At 42.2% G+C, this 14,017-nt stretch overlaps 1 protein-coding gene across 2 annotated transcripts in view; it reads right to left on the reverse strand.

The window, feature by feature from the left end:
* Nucleotides 1-14,017, reverse strand: part of sema5a (sema domain, seven thrombospondin repeats (type 1 and type 1-like), transmembrane domain (TM) and short cytoplasmic domain, (semaphorin) 5A) — a 186,454-nt gene that overhangs the window by 125,583 nt on the left and 46,854 nt on the right. For both annotated transcript variants that reach the window (XR_004502365.2, XM_033639177.2), the window contains exon 2: nt 5,985-6,196. Coding sequence is in view for 1 of the 2 variants with exons in the window: in XM_033639177.2 (XP_033495068.1) it covers nt 5,985-6,132 (148 nt within the window). In the remaining variant the exon portion in view is untranslated. The remainder of the gene's footprint in view (nt 1-5,984; nt 6,197-14,017) is intronic.

Consider the following 14,017-nt stretch of genomic DNA (forward strand, 5'->3'; position numbering starts at 1 on the left):
AGAGGAGCCATGGCAGCCGCGCTCCGCACATTCTCAACAACCAGGGATTACACTACATTACATGCAGCACAATGACACACAAAAGAGAATGATAATAGGTTTAACAAGAGGTTTCTCTTCCCTCACACACTGCTCATGTGTGTACATATGCGTGCATATGTGTATGTGTCAGCATATTCTGTAATGACTCATAGCTTTTTTGCGTTTATTGCAAAAAAGCAAGAGCTGTAATTTGGCAGTGTCCAAAAAAGCTTTGTGTACTGTATGACTGGGAACAATGAGATGTTTTCCAACCGCACAAAGACTATTATCATCAGGTCATGAAAGGAAAGTTATTAATAAACTGAGCATAAATATACCTGTGAAGGCAAAGATAAATGTACATCTTCATGAGAGCATGGGAAATAGCAGCTGCTCTGCAAAGGTGCTGATTTCTACACAAGGTGAGAATAAATTAGATTGGGAAGTAAGTAAACAAAGCATAATGATAAAAAGGGAAACTTTCTGTGCTTTCTGTCCCCAGATGACAGCAAGAAAAAAAACTCTGCGAAGCTCTGCAATGACGCTGATGTCTAGACAGGTCAACAAGCTGTGAGCTAGGAAACTTTGAGGGGTCAACACCCTTAACAAGCCAGTGAAATCCACATGCATAATCTACATGTTTGTGCCTCGATGCAATTTCATTTCATGATAAATAATTCCACCTTTTATCAGTTTGAAAGCAGATGTTTGGGACTGAGCTGACTGCCTCTGGTTTCCCATGTAACCCGAAAAAGAAGTCAGTTGGATAAAACAACTTTTTACCTATTAGAGGAGAACAGGGTTAGTCGTCAAACTTTTTAGATTCATCTGAATCCCTTAAAACTGTATCCTTACTCTTCTTGCTTATTCTGTTAAAAATAGTCTTTTGCACTTGTGGCACCCTTCCCCATCGTGGGGTTTGTTGTCCTGATATTAATTTAATGGGCAAAATTAAAACTAAACAAAACTGAAGGCAATCTTAAAAGTAAATCCAAAAAATCCAAAAATTCTATTGAAATTTTTAATTGACATGCAACAACCTAACACATCTCATATACTAAGAGAACATAAACAGGACAAAACATTCCAATAAGTAGGGGCGTAAATCACTTGCTTCATCATGATACAATATCATATCGATTCTTTGGACAACGATACAATATTTGCCAATATTACAAAGTCTGTCGTGACACAATTTCGATACAATGCGATTCACGGGCCTGCGATTAACAAGATAATATCATCTGCCCATTTACAACAATCGATTACAGAAGAAGCTGCCACCTCTTTTTTTTGCTATTGGCCATATAAGATACACAACACATAAATAATGTAAATAACTGTAACCACTTAAGTGCAGTGAAGTTTACTTTATACTTACTCCACTAACACATAAAATGGCACCTAGGAAAAGTTAACCTTTTGGACTTTCACCCAAACCGTCATCTTTTCCGAAAACTTCCGGTTTATCTGGCTTAAAGCCCTGAAAGCAAACCTCTCACAACAGCCATAAAAAATGGATTAATAACATCATTTAACGAAGGTATGAAATTCAGCTCAGTAATACCTGTCAAGGTTCATAGACAAAACAATTGTTTTTTGCTAGTGACCCATTATTAGCTTTAGCATGTTTATATACTGCATAAATTAGCATAGTGGCTAGCAGACTTTCCTCCATTCAAACCTTGACGAATTAAATGTATTATTTAGAGTTTTTCTTACTCAGTGTTGGTTTAAGTCACTGCATCTCCTGACAGAACAGCTTGTTTGAATTTCAGCCTGACATTATTGAAACAGAGCAGCTAATGTTGCTGTAGTGAGAAGTTAGCGGAGTGAGATGCTCGTCCAGGCAGGTAACGTTACGTCGGGTCTTATCTCGTAACAGCATTGTTTATGTACGACATGTGCTTCGTCTGTGACCCCTTTATTCTCTGAAATCTAAAATATTTCCACACTGCTGATTAATACCTGAGTAAATAACATTATCCTCGTTGTCTTTCTCTTAGCAGACTTTCAAAATAAAAGCCTATCCTAAAGATAGATATAGATCGATGTTTTCACTTTGCATCGATGATACTGGATCGTTGATCATTGTATCGATGTGTCGATCCAGATTGATGGATTGCTACAATGCATTTTTTACCCTTACATAACAATAAAAGGGAAAATACATGTGACAACCTGCCCTGAAGAGAACGTGACAGCATCCCCAACTGTGATTCTTTGAAGGCTACCAAGCTAGTGACAACCACATGTTGTCGTCTAGCTAAGAAACTGAAAAGCTGAAGCATAGTTTTCCCTTCATGATATTTAATGGTAGTAATATATAAATCCATTCTGAAGAAAAGAGCTGGATATTTACACTCTGACATGAAAAAACAAAAGTCCTCCCACCTCAATGTTAACTGTCTTACTCCTGAAATCCCCTTAGGTGACCTCTGACCCCAATTCTGAAAATTTCAGGACCAACAACCCTCTAGCGACAAGATCCAATGAATGTGACAACCAGCCGCGCTCTCCTGTACCATTCAAAATCTTCTATTATACAATATGTCTCCAATGAAGCTGCAGTCTTTTATCTTCCCGCAGGAAACCACTGTATCATTACAGCCAATCATTTCGACGCTGACCCACAGACAGTGAAGCCTCTGAGCTCCCCTCTTCTCCTTTTCTTTTCTCCTGTACTGTAGGCTTTGTGTTAGTGAACCATGTCTGATTACTAACTGAAACGTCGACCCTTCCTATTAATGCTCCCATATTTCAACCGAAGCATTAAGCCACCGGAGCTTAATGGGCCATTCTGGTACATTAGAGAACACAAACGCGTTGACCAGAGCTGACCCACTGGCTGGTGTGTGATCCCCCTCATGCAGAAAGCACAAGGCAGGAACGTATTACGTTAGCCAGGCAGTTAGTCATCATCATTGCACTCAATTGGCGCAGAGGGAAGAGTGCCACCTCAGCTAACAATGAAGTGACAAAGACTGTGAAGACAGACGGTCGTACTTGTGACTGTGCCGGGCGGTGTTACTGAATATGAGTCTTTGCATGCATCTGAATCTTCGGACACACGCAGTGACCTTGGTCTTCTAGTTCATTTCGCTCTAGACAGAAACTTATGTGATTATCTGACTGGGACTCTGCTGGACCGAAAACAGCTCAATGACATTTTGCTGCTTCGCACAGGGTAGACAGAACTGCATTGATCGCTATTGATACTTTCTTTCGACTAAGTTTCACATCATTTCATTACACTTTAGTTGTTCAATAGCAATGTAAGATAAAGGGTAAGGGCAATGAAATGTGATGCAGACTGTGCTGTATCTAAAAACTGCAGAGCCGTGTAGTAAAGGCATACGAGGAGGGTTGTGTCTGCTTTGTGTCTCCAGGGAAGGGACGGGGGAAATGGAAGTATCAGCTGGTTAACTGAGCTGATGTTGTGTTTGAAAACAGTCTCCAGCTGACTTTTTAATGTTTTTAGCTGACTCATATCTAATTTGTGTTTTTATTTTTGTGGAATTTTGAAAAGGGTTTAAAAAGGCACTTGATGACTATGACATGATTCACTGTCTGTAACCACTTATCCTCTTAAGGGTTGCGGGGGGGGGGGGCTGGAGCCCAGCTGATGTGGGCATGAGGTAGGGTACACCCTGGACAGGTCGCCAGACAACCATTCACACTCACATTCACGCCAGTTTCAAGTCACCAACTAACCTAATCTGCATGTCTTTGGACTGTGGGAGGAAGCCGGAGCCACTGCCAACACAATGCCACCATGATATCCTACTAAAAGACTGAGGCTAAGTGCCATGTTCCAGACAATGGTGGTAAGAATAGGTTCTGTAGATAGTTGTTAGCCAGACATGCTAATGATAGCATTTCACATTAGAGCAGACAGCACTCTGTTTCATCCATTCCTTACATTTTTGCTTTTGTGTTTTTGGTTTTGGTGAGGCTTAAAAGAGACTTGACTGTCTAAACTCTAAATGCACAGTACTGCTCTGCCCGTTAACATTTCAACATATGCACACGCGCAGATATATTTTTTTAAATGGATATTTTTGGCTGAATCCAAATGTCCATGGTCGTACGTACTATGACAAGTTCGCAGTCATCAAGTAAAGTCTGCGAGGGCAGTGACTGCAAGCCGCTGATAGACAGCCCGCAAGACTGTTTTACTCATTGCCATGGAAACTCTCGAGCGATGATTACAATCATGTACATGGTGATCACTGCTGTCCCATTCTGTCTGCTCATCTGTCCCTGCAAATAACAAGGTATAAAGCCCATGTATAGGGTTGTTTTGTGAGTGAACAAAATACTTTTCTGTATAACATATAGACTGCAGAGTTTTAAATACAGAGATGTTTGCAATTAAGGACCCGACTATGATTAAATAAATCGGGCAGGCCAAGTCGATCAGTGGTTCCCAACTGGTGGGTCACAGTCCAAAAGTGGGCGGCGAGTCCGTTCTAAATGGACCGAAAGTGACTCAACACTTTATTTTGAATTACAGTGAATTTCCGGCACAAACTTTTATTTTAAATTGCTGTCTCTCGCTGCACAGTGAGTGACTTATGGACAGCTACTTGACCGAGACAGCAAACTAGCTCGAAGACATGGTCAAATGCAAATACGATGCTGAATATATTAAACTTTGTGGACCTTGAACTAATGACTAAGTAGAAATCTGGACCCTGTGGTGGGACCGCTGTATCAGATACATCAGAGGATCTTCTTTTGTTGTTTTTCCAGCCAGTTTTCTTGCCAATATATTTGGCATTACACTGCACAACCTATAGGTTAGGCTGCAATTATACAATGCATTTTCATTAAAAATTCTCTAAAGCCTATATTTCTACATATTTCTGTATCATGATGTTGTTGAATATTATTTCTGGCCTACATGAATCAAGTAGAGTTTATAAAGCTATAGTAACTCTTTTACAGATACAAAAGTTTTGTTTTTGCGCTTGGCTACGTTGGTCACGTCCATATTGCAGTGAATTGTGGGCAATTAAATCAGTTAAGTCTGTTGAAGTCTGCACCCCAAGCGGAATCTCTGGAAGTCTGCAGAAAGTCTGCTGTAGGCCCCTTGTGGCCTGCATGAATTGTGGATTTGGACAGCGCTAAGCACTCCCAGACGTCTCGGGAACGCGCCTGCTAAGTCCGCTAGTTTGCAAGTGCGGTGAGGTATGGACATTTGGATTCAGCCAATGACTTCAAAAGCTTGCCAGACCAGTATGTTGCGATGAAGCCTACATCAACAATGTGTCAAATACAACAGAAGAAGATTATGAGCGTGTGTGTGTGTGTGTGTGTGTGTTTTTTTCAATCATCAAGTCTGAGGTCAGTCCTTTCTACACAATGACACTTACCCCAGATTATCTTTTTACTGCCCACAAAATCAACTAATAACACTTAATTTTCATTTTAAACAGCAAAATGCAATCACAGCGTTTCAGTCATTATCTTGTTTGCAGCTGTTGGCAGAGGGAAGTGACATAAACTATCAGAGCATCGGCTAATTGCTAACCAGATATCAATAAAAATGTCAAGGTTCTCTACTTCAGTACTTTTTCTTTCTTTGGTCATCAATTCGCTGACAACTAAGAGCTGACAGCATGTGTCCAAGAGTGTTTATGTCTCCTAGCAACAGTAAAATGTCCTTATGAAATGGTCCAGTAACTGTCTGTATATGGTCCACAAATCTAACCTTGTGAAAAGTGAATGCAGGGAAGGCGATGTCGATGGAGGAAACAATGTGATGAAGGTTAGAGTGAAGGAAGGAAGGAAGGAAGGAAGGGAAGGAGAGTCGGATATAGAGAGAAAGCATATAAAGTAATTACATACTGCACACAGGAAAGTTCACGTAATTATGGAGGGAAATGAAAAACCTAATGAATCGAATCGATGATGTCACCCTGTGTGTGTGTATGTGTGCATGTTTGTGTGTTTCCTACCTGAGTGTGGGATGAGCGGGTGCTCCGTCTTGTGACAGGGCGATTCAGGCAGCAGCACCGGCCCTCTCCTACTGGCCACGCTTCCGGGCCGTAGGACCAGCATGCACTGCAGCAGCAGCAGTGCATGCTGGGTAACAGGGCGTCCCATGGGGGCCTGCGCTTGGCTCACTTCTCCTCAGGCCTCAGGGGCCAAGAGCATTGGAGAGACACACCTGAGAGGAAGAGAAGGAGACAGATTTGGGTTTAAACAAAGAGTTATGTCACACTGGTTTTAATCAAAGCACTGAAACGCTTGATACAGTACAACACCTTGCTATAATCACCCAGGATTCACCTCGGGAGATAAAAAGCAACAAAAATAAATCCTTACAAAAAGGGAGCAAGGCGGAGAGGTGCAAAGAAGAGACAGTGTGACAGATTTAGGGAGGAAAGTGTTGGGAGTTTGGCGAAGCAACATCAGGCTGTGTGCCCTGCAAGACCTCACACCTCTCACCTCTGACACCCGGCGCATGAATCAGACATAGCTCTGCATTGAATTATCGCAAACACCTTATGTGTGTGTCTGTGTGTCCGCTTATATCTGAAATTATGAGCCCTTGCTGCATGTCTTTGCTTCCACTGTCTCCTATAATTTACGTTTACGTTGTTGTGGCAACGTGATCGCTGTCTGGATACGGCTACGTTCAGAGACATTTCTTTCAGGTATCAACACACTACATTGAAGTACCACATTGGCTTTGCAGGAACTCTAACAACACTACTTTTGTTATCACATCACCACTGACTTGAAGTACAACAGTCACATCAGCAGCTCATTTTAGTAATCATTGTGCTGCGCAGGCACGCCACGAAGCAGCAAGCTAATTTGGAAGGTGGAAACTCTTAGCCTCCCTTAGTGGCTGGAAATATTCCCATAACTTTGATTCTGTCGGGAGGACAGATGACGAGAACACTGTTGCTGCAGGTAGTCGGACTAAAACTCTTTCCACTGCGAAAAACAAGTCCTCAAACCTACTACGACCAACAGCACAGCAACATGAAGCTCCGGGAAATACACCCCACCAAAGCTGAGCCTTCCTCAGCAGCACAGGTCGGCTGTGGCACTACATTGGCTAAACAACCTAAACCGGATTTGACTCGTGGGCAGCTGCAGCTATAAAGAAGTGATGAAGCTTGTGGCTGGATATGTGGTGGATGAAATGTTGATCCACAAGTGACGCTCCGTCTTTAAAGGGATAGTGCACCCAAAAATGAAATTTCAGCCATTATCTACTCACCCATATGCCGAGGGAGGCTCAGGTGAAGTTTTAGAGTCCTCAAATCACTTGCGGAGATCCACAGGGAGAGGAGGTAGCAACACAACTCCACCTAATGGAGGCTTACGGTGCCCCAGATTCAAACGTCCAAAAACACATAATTGAAACCACAAAATATCTTCCCACCTGTAGGGGTATGCTAAACTAGAAGTAGCCGGAGTAGTCTCTAGTGCACTTGCTCCGTAGGTCCAATGATGCGGAAGCAGTGCCGATCATCCAGGTAATTTCATAAGCGGCAGTTGGACATTTTTGGCTTCATGCACCACTGAGTAACTTTCACAGCAATATACGAGCTCCCACCTCCAGCACTGTATCCAGGTTACCTTATACATCCATGATAAAATCACACACTGGGCCTATAGTGCAATCTGTGTGTAAAAAGGGCCTTTGGTTTAGGCAACAGAAGCATTTTGGTTGTTAGGGAAAGATCATTATTTTGATTTAACGTTAATGTGTTTAAACAATGCTGTTGTCTTTATGAGTGGACAGTATATTGAAGTATTGTCTATTTTGGCAGAAAACAACTGAAACAAGTTGTTCATGAACATTTTGATCATACGTTCAGTCATCAACATTTCTGCAACTTGCCAAATACATTAATTAGCAACATTTCCTCATTATGTTAATAGAAAAAAATGTAATTCCCTCTGCATTACGCTCCCCTCAAAACGTATTCGCTAATTCAAACTAATTGTACATACACTTCATTTCTAGGAGACGGGAGCTTTACTATTGCATGTGATAATGGAGGGCAGCACTGGTTTAATGTGCCCTGTGTGTGTGACTGAACGCATGTGTTTTTCATTATTAGGATTCTATTTATTTGTGCGAATACGTGACTGATAAATGTACGGAGCTGCACTGCTCAGCACTCCTTGTGGGTCAATTAAATCCTATAGCTGCTGTAAATCTGATATGTTTTTATTCACAACTAAGCCCTCCAATAGCTGGATGATTATTATATAATGCTTACTGCAGATTCATGCTTCCCAGAAAAGTCATTCACTGCAAGAACAACAAAGCCGTTTTCACAACTCAATTGTTCATGATTTCTTTTCTTTGTGGGGGTGAATTGATGAGCGGTCTAGACCATCTACATCATTACTTTTTAATCATTTATGTGATGCTATTACCAACAATGATTCATGCTGTGTGCAACAAAAGAATAAGCCTCCCCGACTGTACACCACACTTTGAGCAGCATGTGTGGCGGAGTGAGTAAAGATACCGGGGATCTCAGCTGTGAAGTGCTGGTAATGGCGAGCAGTTGCTTAAGTTTTCACAACAGAAAATGTGCTGTGCAGCCGAACCTGTGGAGCATTCTTATTATTTTATTGCATGTGAAATAGGCTTTTCATCTGTTGTCCAGTCAGTGGGAAAAAAATGGTGCTTTGCGGAGAAAGAACACAACAATCCTGCCTCCATGACAGAGTTGATTTAGTGTGAATGGTGGGTTGCAAATAAGCAAAACTTATTAATGCTGTGTTTGTTGTGCGAAGGCAGCGAGGTATGGAAAAATCTGCAAGCTGCAAAAAACAGAAGACAAAACCGAAGTGAGCTAAGAAAGAAAAAATTGGTGAACATTTGCTCTCCTCAGACAAACCTCTCTCCACCTCTCTCTGAAGTATGAATCCCCCTTAGTGCTGGAAAGCTTTGAGTGGCTCTGGGGTAGAACAGAAGGCACTTCTCCACTCCTGCTTTCAAATGAAAAACGCTAATGCTTTGAGTGTGGTGGTTTTATTTCATTTTCTCCTTGAATGGAAAGTTTACTCTGCTTTCAGTGTGCATGAATAGGCTCCCTGACCTTGGGGCCTGTATGGAATTCATTCAAAGTCCGGTGTATAAATGCACAGACAGCAGGGGTGTGTGGTTTGCCTTCACCCACAGAGTAATGTAAAACACCTGTCATCCACAGTGGGGAAAGCAAGTGACAGCCAGTGCCAGTTGCCTCCCTCTGTTCTTTTTCCCTTTCGTCTTGACGGTTCAGGCGTCAGCTTCTGTGCTCCTTTGCAGCTTTCCTTTAGTCAACCTGTCGTTTTACATGTCACTTTTCTTTGTCTGCTAGTTTTCTTGACAGACTTTAGCTTTTTTTCCCTCTCACCAAAAAGCCATTTTACCTGTTGTAGCTGAAAATGAGCAAGTCATTTTCTCCTGGTAGTCTCTAGTGAGGACATTCCTCTTGTCATTTTTAATTCAGTCTTATAAACTTTTACATCTGCATTCACTTAGGGAAAATATTTCATAATCTGCTGGGTGCGGAGGGGAACCTGACAGAGGAAATGAGATTATTGATGTTTTTACAGTTGCGTGCGTGTCAGAAAGGGCTCCGGTATTATCCATATGTGTCTGTCCCCAACACACACACACACACCCATATACACACAGATATGCAGAGGGCTGGCTGACAGGAGCAGGAGCCACTGCACTCTGTGCTCTTGTTGACCTCGCTCCCTCTGCAACAGCCCTGCACACGACCTCTTGTCATGTCTGCACACATAAGTACACACACACACACACACACACACACACACACACACACACGTGCATGCTCAGAAAACAATCCTCCACCGTCTCATATATGCACAATCTGTAATGCTGTTTCAACAACAGTCCAGTGTGCAACCATTTCTTCTCATTATCCGTTTCTTTATCTGCCTCTTGTTTCACTGTCTCACAGGGTGTTTTGAAACCTTTCAGTTGTATAGTAGTTAATATTAAAGGTGCCCTGTGGAGATCTCAAGTTGAAAAAACAAAAGCACCACCAAAGCACATTGTGTGCATCCTTAGGGTCAAACAAATGTGTTTAATGTATTTCCCTCAGTATAAAACACTTGCAAAGCAAATTTTTGTATACTTTAAATCACTGTTGCTCGAAGTGCAGCCGGCGGGCTGATGGCGGCTTCTGAACATGACATGAAATATGCACATTATATTTTAATTCTTCCCGGTCCATTCGATAGCATATATTTAATACACTACAAGGCGACTGCATCAAACTGTGCCCCTAAACAAAAGAAGCATCTGGCAGGTTAAGCGTTGCAGAGAAAAGTAGCAGCGGTGCGAACTACCCCGACCAGCTCGACTCAAGCCAGCTGATGGTGTTGCATGCAACACAGTACAGAGAGTACAGAGAGTCATTGCTATGGAGACCATAACCCCTCTCGTCTGGTCATATTGGTGTAAACTAGTAGCAAGTTTCAACTCGTCTTGTCGCAAATCTTTGGTCCTAGCTTGGCTTTAGGGATGGCAACTTGTATAAAGCTATGGCCGCATGCAGCTTGTGGCACCTAACGAGTGTCGTAGGAATTATGTTCTTCAATGGTAGTGCTGTTAGATAAAGTTAGCGATTACGCTAGCCGTAAAACCTTAGCCTGGTAAGACCACTCTGATGACAACAGCTCAACATTCTGTTTCGCTCTATCCATCTGTCTGGACTTGGAAATTAAAACCCAATCAGGGCCAATCAGGGATCTGCATCGTAGTTGACAATGTAAGCAGTCAATCAGAGACTGCATTGTAGCTGATGATGTAAAATGCAGACCGCAGCTTGAAGAACAGTAAACACAGCAATGAGTGATGTTATTGCAGAAAAAAGAGTCTAATTAAACAAGAACAAGAGTATGTACTCAAGGAGTTACTCAGAGGAAAAGACATTTTTCACCGTTCTTCCAGCTGGATTTGCTAATCATCAACTGGCTCAATTTGTGATGAAGAGGTTCCCTGGTGTTTTGTTACACTGATTGGCTGAAGGACTTTGTCAAGGTGAGTACTCCTGTCCACTGAAAGTGTTTAGGGCGGCACCCAGTCCAGACTGATATAGAAAGCCAAAGAGAATGTTGAGCTCATGTCAGGATAATCTTACTGGGCTACTAAATCATATGCTGGCTCCCCAAATTGGCACTCAGTGATCAAAACTGTGAGAACCCCTGTTTTAAATTATGCAGAATTTCTATCAGATGTTGCTGGCATGTTGTCTTCATTGTCACATTGATACACTTCTTAGCCCATTACCATCACCAACTGCATTGCCAGTGTATGTGCCTTTCATGTGACATACCCAAGCGGCAACCTCCAGGGCTGAAAAATGAAGCCAACGTTAAAGTGCCAAAAACTGCAGTTCCTCAAATGGCCATTTGAGTCTGACTCAAAAACAGAGTAAATCTCCACAGACCCCAACGTTAAAATATCCCAAACTTTACAGCAGAAACAAACATGTTTACAGCCTGGTACCAAAAATGGTTTTGGTCTCTATAGCTAATTTCAACATTTATGACAACTGCCCAGGGGGGTGAATTTTTAATAACTCACCGATTTAAATCTTATTAAAGCTTAAACCTACACAAAATTAAGGGCAGTGCCGCTTTGAGTGAGTACAGGCATAGCTGTTGCTAATTCAGAGTATTTTTACCTAATGGAAGCTAAGCTCAATGTTTTTGTTACCTTTCAGTGTATGGTTGTTCTGTAAGACCCCCTATAAGACCCAAAAATCAGCATTAGCATTATTACAGTTAACCATAGCTGTAAATACACCGAGCAAACCAAGCAAGCAGCTTAGAGCTACCTCTAACCCCTTGTCCCAATGTGGTCACCTCTGGCTCCAAAAATTCAACATGGCGATGGCCAAAATTCCCAACTCAAGGCTTCAAAATGGGAGTCTACAAACCAATGGGTGACGTCACCATGACTATGTCCATTACTTTATACAGTCTATGATGACACCAAGAGGAAACCCAATCATAAAGAAATTGCTCCATAGTGCTATAAGTGGTCAAAAACTCAACAGGGTACCTTTAATTCAACCACAGAATATATACACAGAAATTAAATATTTGCATATTTAATATCAGAGTGAGCCTTTATAGTTTTTGCCTCCCTTTTTCCATCTGGATTTAATGAATCTTAAATATCTTCCATCTCTGTATTTGCATGGACTAATGAAAACCTGTCTTTACATGGAGAAACAATTAAGTGCTCTAAAATCTAAGACACTGTAAATATTTATAAGCCCCAAATTCAAAAAACGCGTCACTTTAAAGACCCGCAGATAACCTGATTTATGCCCACACATGCATTTGCATCATGCCTTTTAAGTAACAGAGCACAGACAAACAGCCGTGACTTGATTTTAAACCAAACCATTTGAACTGTTGTTTCATCCCCCTGAAGTGATCTCTGGTGGATCATATTTTCTCTTTAACTCACCACAAGCCACCGTCTGGTCCTGTGGGAGAAAACTGGAGGAGCTTTCTGTGCTGTTCGGTGGTCTAAACTCTAAATCATCTCCAGGGCATTAGTACAAGCCTCCTCCACCTCCTCCTCCTCCTCCTCTTCCTCCTGCTCCCACTCCTACCTCTTTCCTGTCTCTCTTTCACACCTCTGCAAATATGGACACACAAAAGCACACATTCACAGCACACTCACATGCACACTGAAATCACCCTGGGACCTGATGATGGATAGCACACCAGTGCATTCGGTGCACTTAGCACAGGGAGCCCTGGCCACACAAAAAAATGAGACATGGTGTAAACGGTGTTGTGATTTGAAACGCAGAGAGAACAGATAATACACAGGACAACACAGTATTCCTGCCCGCGTGTCAGTGTCAGCTCTAATGTTCTTTTTTAAACTGTGAGAAGCCACAGGCAGTGAGGCAGACCCAACGTGTTCTCACTCCCACAGTGCGTCACATGACTACTAGGGCTGCCCCCCACTAAGAACTTTGAATGATATATTTTGGGTGGGGCAACACAATGGTTTGAGTTGAAGGTGTGAGAAAGAATAGTATCAGTAACATTGTTAACACTGTGCTACATTACAGAGAAATACAAAACCGTACTAATGAACCTTCATTAATATAGGCCTATATTTTATCTACAAGTGCACGTCACACACTGAGCGAGCCGCCTGTTAATGACGCTGTGGGCTAATGGGCATGTAGCTACTTCCATGTTTCAGATGATACGTCATGTTTGTAGTCGACCAATGAAGATGAGTTTACATATCACCTTGGGTTCATCCTTCACCTTCTCAAAATGATCCCACACTTTGGATTTCCTGCCCGACATGTTATTAACTAGCCTGTGGAAGAACCGCAGGTACCAGCCCTGGAAATTAGGGACCATACACATGCTGCGTCTTTAACCGCCTGGAAAACGTGAGGTCAGGCACTTGGGCTCTACTCTTGTGCCTTTTTTGTGCCAGCTTTCAAGAGCGCTGCGGCAGGTTGTGTCGGAGGTTGCTAAGTAACCTTAACAAGCATCGTATAGCCTATGAACCTGAAATCCTGAGTGCAGAGCTGATCTTCTAAAAGTGTAGACCTATCGTCTGTGGGACAGATGTAAAGCTCTGGGTAGCCCTGCACTAACATGATCAACTTTACGTTTTTATCAGATTGAATACTGATAGAAGAAGGGAAAGATATCTGTCAGCTGTGATTGGTTTGTAACGTGACTCCTGTCTGACTGCTGAGCGTGGCCTCTTCCTGTGTCTGTCCTTTCACATTAAATTCCCACATGGTCCAGTCATATAGGTTTTGATTTATTTTGACAAGGCGCAGCTCCTAATAGAGTTTCATGTTTGTTTGTTTTTTCTGGGACTACGCGACCAATGAAATCTTGCCGATTAATAACCTTTGTGGTCAACTAACGTTTGGTCAACTATTGGGGGCAGCCCTAGTGAAAATAACTAGGTAGGTAAAATAAGGTACAATAACTC

Source organism: Epinephelus lanceolatus, chromosome 20, assembly GCF_041903045.1.
Source record: "Epinephelus lanceolatus isolate andai-2023 chromosome 20, ASM4190304v1, whole genome shotgun sequence".
NCBI lineage: Eukaryota > Metazoa > Chordata > Actinopteri > Perciformes > Serranidae > Epinephelus > Epinephelus lanceolatus.